This window comes from Atta colombica, unplaced genomic scaffold (assembly GCF_001594045.1).
Source record: "Atta colombica isolate Treedump-2 unplaced genomic scaffold, Acol1.0 scaffold27, whole genome shotgun sequence".
NCBI lineage: Eukaryota > Metazoa > Arthropoda > Insecta > Hymenoptera > Formicidae > Atta > Atta colombica.
In genome coordinates this window covers 1,073,827-1,091,679 of record NW_017259370.1, presented here as the reverse complement: position 1 = coordinate 1,091,679, position 17,853 = coordinate 1,073,827, and the positions used below count along the sequence as shown (strand labels likewise).

The 17,853-nt window shown below is 31.8% G+C and overlaps 2 protein-coding genes across 3 annotated transcripts; one reads left to right on the top strand and one right to left on the bottom strand.

The window, feature by feature from the left end:
- Window positions 1-1,460: 1,460 nt before the first annotated feature.
- Window positions 1,461-6,525, bottom strand: LOC108689579 (nucleolin 1). Of its 2 annotated transcripts, none has more exons than XM_018196425.1 (4): window positions 6,302-6,525; window positions 4,212-6,068; window positions 3,492-3,578; window positions 1,461-2,713 (listed from the first exon to the last, which is right to left on the bottom strand). In XM_018196425.1, exons 1-4 carry the CDS (start codon window positions 6,401-6,403, stop codon window positions 2,558-2,560), a joined length of 2,202 nt encoding a protein of 733 aa, XP_018051914.1. In that variant the 5' UTR covers window positions 6,404-6,525; the 3' UTR covers window positions 1,461-2,557. The 2 variants fall into 2 exon arrangements, with proteins under 2 accessions (XP_018051914.1, XP_018051913.1); XM_018196424.1 differs by lacking the exon at window positions 3,492-3,578 and adding an exon at window positions 2,810-3,276 and having other exon boundaries at window positions 2,636-2,713.
- A 1,308-nt stretch (window positions 6,526-7,833) lies between these two features.
- On the top strand, window positions 7,834-8,819 carry LOC108689456 (mitotic spindle assembly checkpoint protein MAD2A). Its single transcript, XM_018196222.1, has 3 exons — window positions 7,834-7,981; window positions 8,059-8,421; window positions 8,569-8,819. The coding sequence occupies exons 1-3, from the start codon at window positions 7,909-7,911 to the stop codon at window positions 8,766-8,768; spliced, it is 636 nt and encodes a 211-aa protein (XP_018051711.1). The 5' UTR covers window positions 7,834-7,908; the 3' UTR covers window positions 8,769-8,819.
- Window positions 8,820-17,853: the final 9,034 nt, after the last annotated feature.

The following is a 17,853-nucleotide window of genomic DNA, read 5'->3' as shown; positions in this document are numbered from 1 at the left end:
TATATATATATATTAAACGCAATTTTGGAATAACTATCAACTTAATAATTAAATGGATGCAGTTTCAACAGCACAGTGTTAATTAATTTATATTACCATTTGCTGTGTTCAGTAAAACATTTATTTTGTAAGTCTTCGTTAAGATAGGATTATCCCTGCAGATTTAAAAGTATAATTCAATCAGCGCGAAGAAAACTTCCAACAGTAAAAGAAACATTCTGTTGAATGCGATCATGTTAAATTGCTTTATCAAACAAAATATTTCATGATTTCCAAATAAAAAAAAATTAAAAAATTATTATTGAAAGCATCAGGGAAAATTTTGTCAGGAAATCAGAAAAAAATTATGGAATTTTAGGATGAGAAATTTGTAAAAATCCTATACAATATCGATTAAAATTTAGAAAAATGCGGATTTCATGACAGATGAAAAAATACTAAACATTCAACAAATGATAAAAATTTATTATGGAATTTTTGAATTTACTGAAATTATGGGTGCTTTTCAGCAAGGATACAGTATAATACATTACACCCTTATTATTTGCTTATGTTAAGCAAGGATGAAACAATTCACTATGTTACCCAGTGTCTATGTCCTTGCTGGAAAGAACTCTATATAAATATAAATGGATATTTTCAAAAGCAATATATTTTCAAACAGAATTATCATATGAAATTGTTCTTATTGCACAAAGAAATACACGATCTTTTTTTATTAATTACATTGAGAGAAAAATATTTGATATTTGTAGCTATAATTATAATTATTATTATAATATTAATAATAGTAATCATACATATAGATCTAACAACAAATATATATAGTTAGCAATCTATAAAATGATTATAATTATAGTTGTTATTACCATAAAAATAGTTGAAAATTAAAAATGATTCAAATGATTATAATTTGAATAATTTTTATTATAATAATTATAATTATAGTCGTTTTATAGATTGCTAACTATATATATTTGTTGTTAGAACTATACATATAGTTGTTATTACTAATATTATAGCAGTAATAATCATAATTATTAGTAATATATAATTGTAGTCACAAATATCAAAAAAATTTTCTTTCTTGCAATTTTTTGCACCAATCATGGAAGCTTTATTGCTTGATTTTCGGAAAAATTTTAGAGAATCAAATGAAGTCATGAATAACATCAAAATTTGCCGAAATTACAAAAATCTCAGATCTTAAAATAAAAATTACGTTCGCGTAACATAAATCTTGAATAAAAATCTTAATGAATAGAGAACAAATAAAATGGATATAGATATTTATGCTATTATTATTCTATAATTATTTTATATTTTTTATAAAATGATAAATAATTGATAGATTAAACCAAGCGACATTAATATTTTAATCTGTAGAAAATAAATTCTGTGAAACTTATTCTAGACTTTATACTAGATCTTAATTGTTCTAAAAATAATGTATTTCAGTATTCGTTATGATGTAATTTATAATGTATTCAAAAACATTTTCGTATTGCGAGCACTTGCAAACTGCTTTGATAAGATTAACATTTTCGTAACATACATAGAACATATACATAGAACGTTGCAAATTAATAATTGCGGAAATAAAATGTGGGTTTTTTAAGTGTATGATTTGATACAACGTGTTTAATAACATTCTGTCGAGTAATAGCAAATTCGGTTGAAAAAATAGTATAATAATAGTACAGATTAAAAGTATATAATAGTACAGATTAAAAGTATATAGTTATTTATGTAGAATTATAATGTAACATAAAATATCTAGTTTATAAGAAAACGTGCTATATTGCAAAATTGATATAAACAAAACTAATTTTATTAACCGAAAGTATTTTTAAAAATCACATTTGAAATGAGTATTCTAGATGATCAAATACTGGGATCCCATGGATTCTACTATACCTGACTTGAGCCAGACCATGTTTAGAGACAAAATATCTCAAAAATAATGTAGTTGAATCCAATAAGATTCCACACAAATTGATAGCTCATCTGATGGTACTTTTCAAACTTTACAATTCTTATTTGAAACATTTTTTTCAAAAATGCATTGTTCTCGAGATATTTTGTATTTAAGTTAAAATAGCCGAACATGTTTCGACCTTTGTCGGATATAGAATTCATAGGATTGCAAAATTTGATCATCTAGAGTATCTATTTCAAATGTGATCTTTCGACTGATGTTAATTTTTTTAAAATCACTTTTGCAATGTAGCACATTCTCTTGTCAGTGAAATATTACACATATTTTGTCAAATACACTAATTGTGCTACATACTTTATTTTAGCTTCCAAGTTTCATTATATAATTCTATACGATTTTGGTATATTTAATAGCAGCTTCAATTTATGTGACTAAATAAGTGAATATATCAACCGAATTCGTTATAATCTCTCGTCTTTTCTTTAAAATCTTAGACAACAATTGTTTTATATATTTTAGCATACATGTTTACAGTATAAGTCAGTATTAAACTTTATTAATTATTTTACTGATTTAAATATGGTGAAAATAATAAAAAAAATTACGAAGTGTAATTGTTTAATCCTCGAATTTAATGGAATTAACATGTGTATCTATGTGTCCACCGCGGTAAGAACCACGCTTCTTTTTTTGCTTCTCATGTCGAAACTTCTTGCCTTTTGTAAACTTCAATACTTCATTAGCGCGTTCCCCCCATGATCCTCTTGCACCTTTCTGTAGAGAAAAAAATAAATGTTAAATATGTCTTTACATTTTTCTTAAAGGTTAAAAGATTATATCTTTGTAGTAAAATCCCGATTTTTCCCTCACCTTTATATACATCTTTATTATTAATCATCAAAAGTGATTCTTTTATTTTGAGGTGGGCCTGCGATATCGAAAGATTTTCTTTTATCGAAACCACCCCTAAAACCTCCTCTATCATTATTCTCATTGTTTCCCCACGATTTTCTGGATCCGTCATTATCTCTGTTTCCTCCCCAAGATTTTCTGCCATCGAAACCACCTCTACCGCCACCTCTACCACCACCACGACCACCTCTAAAACCACCACGACCTCCACGACCACCCCTATCATTATCGTTGTTCCTATATCCAGCGTTATCACCACTGTTGCTCCAACGCCCACCCCGATCGCCGCCACGTCCACCTCTAAAACCGCCATGACCACCTTCGTCACGTCCTCCTCGGAAACCACCCCTAAATCCGCCTCTAAATCCACCCCTAAATCCACCTCGTTCGAAGTTTTGTTTTTTAAAACTGTTATCATCTTCATCCTAAAACAAAAGAGGAATAGGTCAGTCGCCCATACTGGAAGCATGTTATTACAAAGCAATTCACATCTTTCTTTTTTTCTTGTTTTTATTTGTTTTAGATTTTAAAATTTGGATAAATTTGGTGAATGCACGGAAACATGGTCTCAAGCAGGGTCTCGAGCTTTTATAAAAAGGGCGAGCGACCTATGCCTCTTGGACGGTTTCCAAGCATTTACCTTTGCTTCAAACGAATTATTAGCCAACTTAGGATCCAATATGATGTCTTCACTTTTCACACGCTGATATGTACGATTTTTCTGCCACTAAATAAAAATCATAGATGATAAAAAAAAATATTTATATCATTTCTCAGTAACGTAAAGAAATGTAAAGTTAAGGTAAACTAATTAGGCCCAATGTTCTATTATTAACTTGATATTAAGTTTAAGCTGTTTCAGTAGGTTTCACCTATGACATAATCACAGATGAAACTCATTAGATAAAACATCAGGTTAAGCCTAATGACAAGTTAACTAGAAAATGAAAAATCGGATATTAGGAGATATATTCCAATATACATATTCCAATTATTGGACAAAACGATAAAAAAAATTTTAAATATCCAGCTTTTAATATGTACAATTCTTAAATAAATTCGTTACTTATAAAAATTCAATAACGAATTTATTTAGAAACGTACATATTATTGAAAGCTTAATATTTTTAATTTTTGTTATTTCATTCAATAACCAAGTCATGTCCACAAACTAATATATCTATTTTAATTGTTACTTAAACATAGCAGTAATGGTTGCATTCAAAATATGATTAAAAATGTTAGACTGTATTTTAGATCGTATTTTATATAAAAACCTTTACATACACATAATATGTGTGTGTGTGTGTGTGTGTGTGTGTGTGTGTGTGGATGGGTAGATAGATGGGTGAGTACATACCTTGTTTCCATTGAAGCTACTATTAGCTTTCACAAAGTTGCCATAGCTATTTCTTGCAGCTTTTGCTGGTGTTTTTTCTTCATCATTATCAGCGTGTTTCCTTTTTTGTCCCTTGTTGACCTCAGCTGGTGTGTGAACTTTCATCTTCTCTTTATTGGAGTTATTGGAGTCTGAATCAGATTCACTCGAGGATTCTTTTTTGGCGATTGTCTTGGCTGGTGCTGTTGTTGGTGCTTCATCTTCCGAATCATCTTCTGAATCTTCGCTAGAAGATTCCTTCTTCTTCTGTGTTTTACTAATCGCCACTTTCGATACTACTGTTGTCGTTGGTTTCTCTTTTTCATCAGATTCGTCCTCTGATTCCTCGCTTGACGAATCTTTTTTCTTTACAGAACTAATTTTACTAGCAGTATTTTGATTAGCGAGAACTGGCGTTTTACTAGGTGCCACTGTCATTGGTTTCTCTTCTTCATCAGATTCATCGTCTGAATCCTCGCTCGATGAAACTTTTTTCTTTATAGAACTAATTTTATTAGTATTTCGATTAGTAATAATTGGCGTTTTATCAAGTGCTGCTTTCGTTACTATCATTGTTGCTGATTTTTCTTCTTCATCGGATTCATCTTCTGAATCCTCGCTTGATGAATCTTTCTTTACAGAACTAATTTTATTAGCAGTACTTTGATTAGTGAGAGCTGGTTTTTTAATAGGAGGTTTTTCATCTTCGCTACTTTCTTCGCTCGAGGAAGATTTTGTTTTCTTAGCGGCGACTGCCGGAGTTGCTTTCTTAGCAGCAATTGCCGGAGTTATTTTCTTGGTAGTGGCTACTGAAGTTGGTTTCTTAACAGGCTCTTCTTCGCTATCGTCGCTATCATCGCTATCTTCGCTTGAAGACTCTTTCTTGGTAGTTAATTTTACTGGTGCAGCTGGTTTATTGGGAGCTTTTTGGGGCGTTTCTTCTTCATCGCTGCTTTCTTCACTCGATGACGACTCTGATTTTTTAATTGCTTTTGCTGGCGCTGGCTTATTCTGATTTTGTGTCTTCAAAGTTGCAGCAGTTTTTGTTACGATTGCCTTATGTTCCTCTTCGCTGCTCTCTTCTTCGCTCGAAGAAGAATCTTTTTGCACAGCAGTTGCTGACGAAGTTGATTTCTCAACGGACTGCTGTTCGTCACTGCTATCGTCGTCACTAGAAGATTCTTCCATGGCAGTTTGTTTTGCTGACACTGTAGATTTACTGAGAACTGGTTTTTTCTGTACATTCTCATTCAATGCAGCTACATCACGACTTTTGCTCTTATTTGTAACCAGTGTTGCTGATTTATTCTGTTTTTGTAATTGTGTTTTTGAAGGTGCATTCGTTATGGGTGTGGATGTCTTCATTGCTAACTGTTTGGTAGTTTTTGAATTTACCATTTGAACGTCAGGACTCGCTGAAGATGAATCATTGGAAGTTGAATCAGATGAATCAGATATTTTACCCTCTAATCGAGTAAAAGCTTTCATCATTGTTCCAGCTGCTTTCGCTCGAAAACTTAGATCATTTTCATAATTCTCCTTTTCTTCCCGCAGAAGAAAGGGGAGAGAATTTATTTTCTTTATTTCTGGAGTTAGTACTGGAATATCTTCACCTTCACTAGAATCTTCCGAAGAAGATTCCGCTATCTTTTTAAGAGCTACTGTCTCCACTTTGCCATTAACTTGTGCATTTTTTTCTGTTTCTTCTTCACTTTCCGAGCTCGAATCCGAACTGCTTTCCTTAGTTACTTGTGTTATTAATGGGATCTTTTTGGGAGAGTTCTTTTGGAAATACTTAATTACTTCCACTAATGTTGGAAATTCTTTTCGCAGGAGAGGCTGAAATATATAAGCATTGATAAAACAATTATTGCCAATTACATGCAATATTTGATAATTTTAAGTTGTTACAATAAAAATTATGCACAACGTGCAGATGATATAAAATAATCGAGAAAAATCATATTGGGAGCGCTCAAACTGCGTTGAATCCACGTGGTGTTAACGAGTATGGCGCCAGACGGTACTTTAGTGCCGCATGGCGCGTGGCGTCGGCCATCCTTGCGACTTACCGCTTTCGTCTTCTTCTGGAAAACCGCCGCCAACGATGCATCTTTCTTTAACAAATAGTTATACACGAGACCAGCTACTAACGATTCCTCAGCGTTACTCATGGTGCCAGATACGTATGCCAATCGCAAATAAAGGAGACCAATAAATTCGCGACGAACGTCGCTTCCTCAGCTTCCTGTCTCGTCGGCTTTGCTACTTGCAGTGGCTACTTACTTCACTTCTGTGTCTGGGTCGTCTGCGGCGCTGCTGTTATCCAGCCAGGATTCGCATAGAATTTATAGATGGATTTCTAAGGATACGATCAACGCAATGCTGAAAACGCTTTGAAACGTTTTTTAATTGGTCAGTTGGTAAAATTCTTTCTTCTAATTGGTTCATCAAATGCTTCAAAGAGACTTTGACCATAGTCTAAATGATATACGCATCAAAAGAAATCGCAGCCAATCCACGCGTCTAAAATGAATAGATGTTTTCTATTGGTTCGTGTACACAGAACGCGGCAACGCTTGCCGCGCGACAGAAGTTGGCGCAGCCAATCAACGTCTCGTTTACTCAGAAGTAAAGCCGGGTTCATACCTTGATGGAAAAGCGCAAAGCGGAAAAACGGAAATCAAGCAGAACTCGCGGAAAGATAGAAGCAGACAAGCGAAATGTCTCACTCACTACTATTGCGAGTTCCGATTGGCTTCTGCTTTCCGTCAAAGTGTGAACCCGGCTTAATAGATATGTATTCCACCATAGATATATAATTTCCACCATAGATAATTAATTTCCATCAATTTGAAATCAATCCAACTTTTGTCGCGCGGCGGAAGTAATATTATATCATTTCTAGAAGTTTTGCATGGTGAGGCCGACTTAGACCTGCACCAACGTTACTTTGATTTTAAGTAAGGCTTAAAACTCTCTCTGTCTCTGTCTCTTTTTCGCTTTAAAATGAGACAGAGAGGCCCATATTCAGAACGCGCTTACAGCAATATAAGGCCCAGTTGCACCAATGTCACTTTGACTTTAAGCGAGACGTAAAACTCTATCTATCTCGTTTTAAAGCCAAAAAGAGACAGAAAGAGTTTTAAGCCTCATTTAAAATCAAAGTAAGGTTGGTGCAACCGACCTTAGCGCGCTAATAATTTATGTTACGCATAGTATAGAATTTTAGAGATAAAAGCGCGCTTTTATAGATATATATAATTTTATTTGAATACGAGCCAGAGTGTTGTAAATTTCTCTTAATTAAGTTAATTTGTAAAATTCTTTCTTCTAATTGGTCCATTTGGCCAAAGTCTCATTACAAATGTTTTGAAGCGTTTGGTTGATTAGGACAAAAAATTAGGACAAAAAATTTTATAAATTGACCAATCAAAAATTCCTTTAAAGCATTTGTAGCATTGCGTTGACCCTTAAGTAGCTCATGAAAATGTATCTTTAAACATGTTTTTAAATTGCGCGATAAAATTTTAGCGGTTTTAGCATACTCTCTTACATATGATTGGTCAAATTGGATTGGTCGAATCTGATTGATCGTCGTTTCTTTTCAAATTTGTAAACCGGTATGTGCTGAGTGCCGTGATTTTCCGATTTTATTGCGATTTGACTATTTTGCAGCATGACTGAAACGCAACAAAAGACTAAGTGCATTACTTTAAAAGGCTCTGCCGAGTTGGTCTCGCAGTATCTGCGTAAGTATGATTTTAGTGAGTCAATTTTAGTTTTGAGATATTTCTAACCTTTCTTTGATTGTTATCCTTTGTTGCAGTCTATGGAGTCAATAGTATACTCTATCAAAGAGGAATATATCCGCCGGAGACTTTCACACCCTCCGAACATTTCGGTCTATTCATCTTCACGTCCACGGACGAGAAGATTACATCTTTCTTAAATACTGTGCTGAGACAGATTGAAGAGTGGCTTGTCCAGCGCAAGGTGCATAAAATCACGCTCGTCATAACAAATGTCAATACAAAGGAAGTGCTGGAGAAGTGGGATTTCAAGGTCGATTATGAAGATCAGAAGGCTAATGGAACAGATAGCATCATTAAGGGTGATTTGCCTGAAGTAGGGACAAAAGATGTAAAAACTATACAGAAAGAAATACGCGAAGTAATACGTCAGATCACAGGTAATATGAAACACGGTACTATTTGAAATAAAACGCTATGATATATCTCAAGTAGCATGAAACACTCTAGCGATATTGTTGCAGCGCTGAATGTTCTATGCTATATAGAATTTAAGACATTGAAGTCATAATAAAGTATTCTTACAGGTACTGTAAGCTTCTTACCACTCTTGGATTGCCTATGTTCTTTCGATATACTTACGTACACAGTATCTGACTGTAACATTCCCAACCAGTGGGACGAGACTCAGCCAGTTTTTATTGCAAACAGTCAAGAAGTACAACTTAGATCATTCTCAACCTCTTTACATAAAATGAATACTGTAGTTAGTTACAAAAATACCTGAGCCTATTTGCTGTTCTATATGTAATATTTGTAAATATAAATTTTATTTCAATGTATGAAATTTTATTTCTATGTATGTGTTAACTACCATTACCAAAAATTGCTGTATTATTCCATATAGATTACTGATTAAATGATAGCAATACTTTCTCATACACAATATTCATATTTGAAAACATGTCAAATGTGTTTATTAAAATGTTACATGCATTAATGTTTATCAGGTATTTTTGTGTGATGAATATATATTTTAAAACCAGTATATTGTTTAAATGTGAGAAAGTACTAAAAGAAAAGTACAATTAAACATATTAATTACTATTAGATCTTTTGATAATATAAATTAAAAAAATTAAATTAAAATAATTATAATTTTTTAAATAATTATAATTATAATTTTTGTTTTTTTTTCTTGTTTAACTATTTTAGATTTTAATTGTAAATATAGTTTTATTGCTATTTTTGCATTAAAAAAAGAAGATTTATAGACATTATAGGAAAAAGGGTAAGGGAAACACATGGAACACTGATAAGAGAATCTTGGCAGATTTTATTAAAACATAATTGACCTTTACATTTAAACACAAGAATTACATTTGCGTACTTGGCAAAGCATGAAAGATACGACTAGAATAAAGTATTTTCGCTTGTCGACGCTTCATAATAATCATCTAATGCTAGCGTCTTCCAGTGTAAAGCTTTTCTCACATGAAATCTCGTTGCTGATACTAGCCTCAATCATTTCCTAACGATTCCTCGCGTTATGCTCCATCTTTAAAATATTCTAAACGAAATCATGCATATTCAAAAAATGATTCGAAAGATCAGCGGCATGCTCTTTTAATTTTAGATAAATCATATATTTTACAAACATGTAAATATAAGTGTGACATATTCAATCATAATTTGCCTCATTTGGGAAATGAAATTAAGTAATAAAAATCATTTTGTGCCTTACACACTATCAATTTGTCCATGATGCCCGGTAATTGGCACTCGATTTGATGACAAATCTAAATGAATGAGAATAATTATCTCTTATTCGAATAATCGGCACTTGCTTTGAAGGTTCATAAAAGTTCATGCATGTGTGAACAAGTTCTCTGAAGCAATCTTAAAGTATTAAAAAATTAATAAAATTTGCAATGAGAATTTTTATAAAGATATTACCAAGGATTTCTGAAGAGCATTACCTTAATTTTATAAGTACTCAAATATTTTTATTACTGTATCTAAATTGTATGTTTTTCATATGTCCCATAATTTTAAATAATTAATATCTGTTACAATATTTGTTTGAAAGATCATGTCTAAAAATTACATGCACCTTTATTTCTTTTTTCTTATATTTTACATTACAATCTGCAATTGTAAACTCATTTTCCATTTTGCATAATAATTAAACATAACAAATGAAATTTGTTCTTTAACGTGGGGAAAAGTCGGTATTTTGAAACATATATAGGGAGCGTAACATTTTTATTGTACTATTCGATTATCATAAATATGGTGATAAAAGAGTAAAAATATTTTTACTCTTTTATTTTACTCTTCAAAAAGTAGCCAATTATAGGAATACAAGAGTATCTCTTCTTTCATTTATATCTGTCACTGTTCTGAGCGCATTTCGTTGAAGGAAGTTGTTTCGGGAAACATTGATGGCGACCTATATCTTTATTAGTAGTTCGCCGTTACGTCCCCATTATAATAATTTCGCTATTAACGTTAATACTTCGTGCTGCTAGAGTTAGCCATATTATCAATAGTGCGTAGTCTTTTTGCTATAAAGACTATCGCGGAACGCAAACGTCCGATTCTTGTTCGCTTGGCTCGTCTTTATACGATACTTTTGAGAAAATAGCACTTTCGAGCATTCAAGATTGTAAAAAATATCCTGGACCTTTGATGCATTTTGGATACGATTAAAGTCTCACTAAAAAATGCTTTAACGCATTTGATTAAACTTAAGAAGAAAGAATTTTATGAATTGATTAATCAAAGAATATTCAAAGCATTTGTAGTATTATGTTAACCGTATCCTTTTGCGAACGTTTCAACAATCCATTTTTACAAATATCGAATATTTTCTATTTATGTGAATTACATTAATAAATTTTATATTAACACGTGTTTTTTTTTTTAAATTTTCTGAAACATCAATGAATATTTCCACGATTTGTCGTAGCGATTGTAATAATATTTTTGCGATAATATGACCGTTTTTAACTTTTTAAAACTTTTTAGTAGACAATTTGATGACATTTGATGAAACTATAGAAATGTTCGGCGATATTTGCAGAATTTTACACATTATGTGCAAGAAATGGCTTTAGTTTCTAACGTTGCGCCGTTTCGCAATATAACTGCATATAATTAGATGTTCGTAATATTTTCTACTCGAAATATTTTGTTTCTCTTCAAAAGCACGTGATTTACCAAAGACGAACATTACATTCGTAATTATTCTCTGCACCCAAGCCATACGCTCTTTAAATGTGTCCTAGACTAGTTTTGCTCTGCATTCGTTTTTTTAGCTCACACACTGCGAAAGCTGCTGGAGATACGCTGCAGTTTTACAAACGTGTTTATCCTGCTGGCTCGCAACACCGTAAGAGAGCGAGCAATGATGGTAATGGAGTTCGCCGGGTCGTAAATTATTTAAAGTTCTCTCGCGATGTAAATTAGGAAAAGGGAAATTGTCATTAGAAAAAGCTGGTTGGAAAAGAAGTTAACATAATGAAGAAAACATCGCTTTTTACAATGCTAATGAGCATTAAAGTGAAATACTATCTACTCGTGTAAATTATGAATTTTTTTTATGCACACAATTATATGTAGGCTGCTAATTAAAATTGATTTAACATTTTAAAATGCAGCAATAATAATTCTAAATTATTATATAAATATATAAAAATTCTTAATTATTGAAATGCAATTTTATCGTTAACATTTTACTGATAAAAATAATAATTATACTTATTAATACTTATTTATGCAGATATAACAATCATACGATGATAAATTTGACGATACGATCATATTTCAACTCTATTATATCTTTATATCGTATTATCTGTAATTTTTAATGATTCGGAGCATTAATTTCGGAGCAATTAATGATTTTTGTCGCAATCTATACGGTGCAACAGAGCAACACGGATCGCGTCTTCAGTAACATTATGCGGTAATTCTTCTTAAATACCGTAGAAACGCGTCTCTAGTAAAAACATTGAAAAATAAACAATGCGAAATAATATACAATATTTTACAGTAGCGCTTAGTATACCAGTGATTGGGCATCGTTCTCGCGAAACGGTGATTCGCGATAATCAAGATTTGCGAAAGTGTCATCCATCGAATCGTTCGATCGCATCACAAGTTTCTCCATACAATCGAATGCAACGGAGATCTTTACAATCATTATCACGCTCGAACGCTAATGCGTTGAGAGGAATCACAAGCGCCATCGGTAAAGTACTAATACCGGCTACAATGGATAAAATAAATCGTTAATTAATTATTCGCCAACGTGACGGACGCAAACGTATGCTCAACCACCGTTCCGCGGTCCCATCCACTTCTCGTGGACCGAAAATCGATTCTCCTTATGTGTAAAATCGCGATTCGATTGCAACGCGGTGCCCCGCACGAGGCATGCGCAAAATAGCACGCCTCGAATTGTCATTTTATTTATACATCTCTACTTACTTAAGTTTATCTTGGACTAACGCTATATTTCGATTTACGATCATTCCTCTTTCTTTTTTTGCGTAAAATATCATAAAATACATTCTTTCTTTTGTTCACTATTCACGGACTCGCCGTCTCGTCCCGGTAATTGCACATTGAAGTTGAGTCACGATATCGAGTGAGCGAATCGAAGAATTTTAATTGAGATCATGTCAATTCAATGTCGTATGAATTGTAAATAAATTACAATATATGTATTCATTAATATATATACGTTACATTGTATCTTATTTAAATTTGTTAAAAAATGATTAAGAAAAATTGCTTTATATCTCATCATATTTTATTTTTAAAATGTGTGAAGATAAGCTATTTCAAAAATTTTACTCTATATAATTATAAAACACACACACAATACATAATTATATTATAATAATTTAACATTGTAAAATTATCGATTTATTTAGAAATAGTATTTTTTAAATGAAAGTCTAAATGTTTAGTTTCTCATCTACTGTCATTTTCGCTGCTGTAAAATCGAAACTTGCTCGTCGATGTCGCGAAATACCGATCGTTACGACGAGTCTCGTGATGACTCACGATGACTTTCATACAAATCGTTCGATAGGTACGAGCGACGAAACGGATTCAACGAAAAAGCACGGCGGCACTAGTAAGCTTGCACGGACATCATACGCTATGACGATGTCTCTTCTTGAGAGACTGTTTTTTTTTTATATAGCTATAGAGTCGTAAAGTACTTTCCGTTTCTCATCACGTGAGAACGGCTCGGAACACTCTGCTCGCTTGTTCGCCCACAAAATTACCTATATGTATAACCGTGTGTGTTCTTAAAATGTAAAAAGTAAGCACGTGCATCCCCTCTCGTCAACAGAAATGCAAAACATTCTCATTCTTAATACTACCGACTATTGTCGCAGCATAGAAGATTTTGGCTTTACAATAGAAATGGTGGCTTTATAGAAATTGGCTTTTTAAGTTAAGTTAAGTTTTTCCTGAAATATCGTTCAATATAATAGTTTTGAGCTAGTTTACATATATTATCTTAAAAATAATAAAAACGGAATAAATTAGATGATTGTAATTATATAATTATAATAACAAATAGATTGTTAAAACTAACTCCTGAAATTGAAAATTTTCATCTAAAAGTGATTGCTAAAATTCAAGAATTTTTGAACTATGTGAAAAGAATATTTTTATAATTTGATAATAAAAAATTTATCAGAACATTTTGAAAAATGTTTCTGATTTATAGACTAAGTTTTTAAAAATATCTTGCTAGGTCTTCTATTATTAATTTAACAATATACATTTATCTATCTAAAGTCATAAAATAATACATGAAGAACAATATAAAACGATAAAGATGTAATTATCATAATTTATGATATTTTTATTCTTACTCCGTTCTTATTTGCCATTACAATTTGTTGCGATAAGGATGAAATGTAATTACTTATTTTTTTTTTGCTGCGGAAGCTATTCTTGTACCAATATTAATTATGAGCTTTGTTAATTAGAATACACCTGATTTTATCATCGAAAAGACGACATAATTGCATTGAGATCAAAAAACGCAATAAAAACGATATTCTCATCCAGTTTCGTCGTCTTCTGTTAATTTTTATATTTTTTCATTCTATGAGTGGAAAATGGAAAAAAATAAATTAACATATGGAGTCCGTTTCATATTTCGATTGCTCGAGAATTGACGCACTGCGCCAGATGCCTAAAAAGAGGGTATGAGGGATTTACTTTGTACAATAGAAACGCCTTGAACGCGTCGTTGAGGCCGGATTTCTTTTCGGCGAAATCTCTTTGGGAGTCGCAGAGCGTCTTTTCGCGGTTGGCTAGGTCCTCTTTTGTTGTTAGCATACAAAACGGTTGCGATGTATATCTTTCGGACTGTATATACAAATTTTTCAGCTGACCGTTTCAGTATTTTTATGAGCCAGCGATTTTAGTATCTTTGCGATTTTATTCTCAAAGACTTGATTTACATCTGTACTTTGAATCCCAAAGTTGACATAACGCACCTGAAAAATATAATAAAAAACGAAGTAAATTAGATAACTTATAACATCTAATAAATTGATTGTTAAAAGTATTCCTAAAATTTAAGAATTTTGAAAATATGTGTGAGAGATAATTAAAATGTTGAAACATAATTTATAATTTCAAATATTATAATTAAAAGAAAATACGTGATATAAATAATGAAAACATTCATTTCAGGAATATAAAAAATGTGTAATCCTGCAGTGTTTTTCCGTGTAAGTACGGAATTATATAAGTTTGTATATACAGACTAAAGTAAATTGAAATGTTCATAAAGTAAATATGAAATAATGTTGTACAAAGTGTATGTAAATGTGATTTATATAAATTATAAAAATTTAACATTAATGCATTTAGATTGAAAATTTAACTTAAAAAAAAAAATAAAAATCAAATTTTAATTTCAAGAAAAAATATTGAGACATAAATAATAGAAATCAAAGTATACCTTAATAGAATTATTAAATTTAGTGTTGTCAAAAATAAAATATTTTAAAAGTTTATTCAAATTTCAATTTGTTTTTATGTGAACATTTTTGTGTGTACGTAATTAACAGATTACTTATCTCATTTCACGTTATCAAACAAGTATAGTTCATATCAGATGTATAGTTAAAATTTTGTTAAAGTGGTTTATCTAATCGTAGGACATTCTGCTAATTGAAGCTGCATCCTGTCCGCGGAAGCTGAAAATTTCGCGTTATATGTTTTTTGGTGCCCGAAAGATACCGCAATCCTTCCTGCGTAAAGCTCTGATCCTGAAAATCCTATTACGGTACTCGAGATCATCCTCACGAGTCCTCTCTTCCTGCAATCCCGTAAAATGATATCACGACATTCCCATGGTACTACGTCGATCTAAGCGTGCCCTATGGTATGGTTTTACGACGGCTTTTCTCTCTTATTCCGTTTTCCTCGTGCAAACCTCGCTAGAAACGAGCGTTATGAGAACCTTTGATATACTTCTCCTTCTGTCCTACCAGAAATTAGAAGGATACTTTCGTTCCTCGATATTTCGACATTAAGTTGACTTTAAGTTGATTCACAATTAAACAAGCGAATAAAACGAACCATTTGAGCAAATTCCTAATGCGATATTTTTGTGGAAAAAGAATAGCGTTATCGAATTTGCTTATATATATATATTGTTTCCATTTTTATTATCGCGAATATGATCTAATCCTAATTGAAACATTGTTGTCTTCTAAAGTTTTTTTTAATTATGATTCCTAAAACATATATGAATTAAGAAACATTTTAGACAGGATATTTTAATTATAGTTATTGATTATAATTATTGATTATAGTTATTATAGTTATTATGCTGAAAACAATATTTTTATTAAACCACCAAAAAGCTTAAGAGGAGAGCTACAAGAATGATATTTTGGTGAGATCAGACAATTTCTAATTATGATCATCATAAATTCTGTTTGGCCTTATCAAAGTGCCATTCTTATTGGGCTCTTATTGATTTTTGATCATTGATTGATTGATTGATTGATTGGGATCTTATTGATTAAATCAAAATATTTTTCTTAATGAATATTATTATGTAATGAATATTAAAATATCCCATTTAAAATGTTTCTTCATATTTAATAAACAAACCTTCAATGATTGTCTTAGATTTTGTTGAAATAACAATATAATCAATGAGTATATAGGTATCTACGGTTTGTAAGAAGCTATCATAATATCTCTATGGAAACAACCAAAGTAGAATGAATTATAAGTAGCAGTGAGTTGTTCGTAATATACTCTCTTCTACGTTCGTTCGCACGGTTATTGTGTCTCATGATTTTTTTCCCGAATGGAGGAACGAAGTTTTCTTACAGATGAAGTGGCAAGGTGCGTCGTTGAAGTTTTCTAATTCCGTGGAAAGGGTTTCCTCTGGGCAACATGCGAGTACTAGTCTGTAAACAAACGGTAAGAATTATTTAGCACGAACATCTTGTGAAATAAAATATCTTAGAAACAAAAAAAAAACATTGTCTTGATTCTTCGATCATTCTCATTTATCGCCGTCCATTTGTTATCCTATCTTAATCCAGAAAGTAAATCCTTTCAATTGTCTTAATATTAGAATCGCCGATGGTATTCCAAACAACTAATTTGATAATTTCCTATTCTAGTTTTCTGCTAATGAAAAATTATTTTGATATTGTTTGTATTGTTAGAATTATTTGTATTATATTCACATATTTTCAATATTCTGTACATCTAATACAAAAAAGAAAAGAATTGAAATGATTAACATAATGGTACTAAATAATAGTATTAATCTCATTGTATCATATGATATATATAATATACATGTATATATAAAAATTGGACGTTATTTTGAAAACTACATGACGAATGATCAATCTAATATGCAAGAATATAATAATAAAAATGTGGAAAATATATGGTAGTCGTTAGTTGTGATCGAAGTTATCGTTCAGAGTTAAGGCAATCTCAGTTCGCATGTGGAAAAAGAAACGGAAGCATACGATACAGTTTTCTATGAAACTTTTCTCTCTCGTGCCGAGATATCCGCAATATCGTTTCGATACGGTTGTTGCTCGCGGTACCCCGGATAATGGATAAAGCATCGAGAGACCAAAAGGCTTCCCTCAATGCTCCTTTCGTGCCTCGTGTCTGTGTCTGTGTCTGTGCCTTCTGTAAGTTGTTCTTTTTACGTCTTTTTTTGTCATGGCTCGGTAGTTATTCAGTATAATAGAACATTTCCCGTAGCGTCTTCTTCATTTTCACTCTCGTCGTTCGACAAACGAATGGCCGTAACGACGGATAATGGAATCGTGCTTGACAATAGTTTATTTCGTCTTTGACGATGAAGAGCATCCGAATGGAAATTTCGTTTTATTCTTCTCGCATGCTGATTATTTTTACAAGTGTATTTTAAGTATTCAATTGCGATTATATACGATCGATATCTTTTTGTCGATAAGTTCGACAAGTTCAGTTATTTATAAAAAAGATTGTATTAATGAACGCGTGATTGTATGTGTAATTAAATCAACGATGAGTTATTTCAGTTTATTTGTATAATTAATTCCTTTTCGTAATAATTTAACAATCTATCTTAAAATTTTGTAGAATAAAACATTCACAGGAATTTTTTTTTCTGTAAAACTTCAGGAATTCGCTTGGAAGTTAAAATATTTTAATTTAACTTACTTTCTCTGGAAAGTAATATTTTGCCTTGTTTCTTTTATTCCGAGCATTGACTGAGCGTTTCTGATTGCTTCGGAAAGGAATATTTTCACCGAACTTTCGACCAAACATTTTCCTTTGACACAGATACGTAA

Excerpts from the sequence above, each read along its gene's own strand:
- LOC108689579 (XM_018196424.1), bottom strand. The coding sequence starts at position 6,403 with ATGAGTAACGCTGAGGAATCGTTAGTAGCTGGTCTCGTGTATAACTAT. Across the intron at positions 6,069-6,301 it reads TCCAGAAGAAGACGAAAGCG|CCTCTCCTGCGAAAAGAATT; the intron begins GTAAGTCGCAAG and ends TATATATTTCAG. Across the intron at positions 3,277-4,211 it reads GTAGCTTCAATGGAAACAAG|GATGAAGATGATAACAGTTT; the intron begins GTATGTACTCAC and ends CTTTTGTTTTAG.
- LOC108689456 (XM_018196222.1), top strand. The coding sequence starts at position 7,909 with ATGACTGAAACGCAACAAAAGACTAAGTGCATTACTTTAAAAGGCTCT. Across the intron at positions 7,982-8,058 it reads GTTGGTCTCGCAGTATCTGC|TCTATGGAGTCAATAGTATA; the intron begins GTAAGTATGATT and ends CCTTTGTTGCAG. Across the intron at positions 8,422-8,568 it reads AGTAATACGTCAGATCACAG|GTACTGTAAGCTTCTTACCA; the intron begins GTAATATGAAAC and ends GTATTCTTACAG.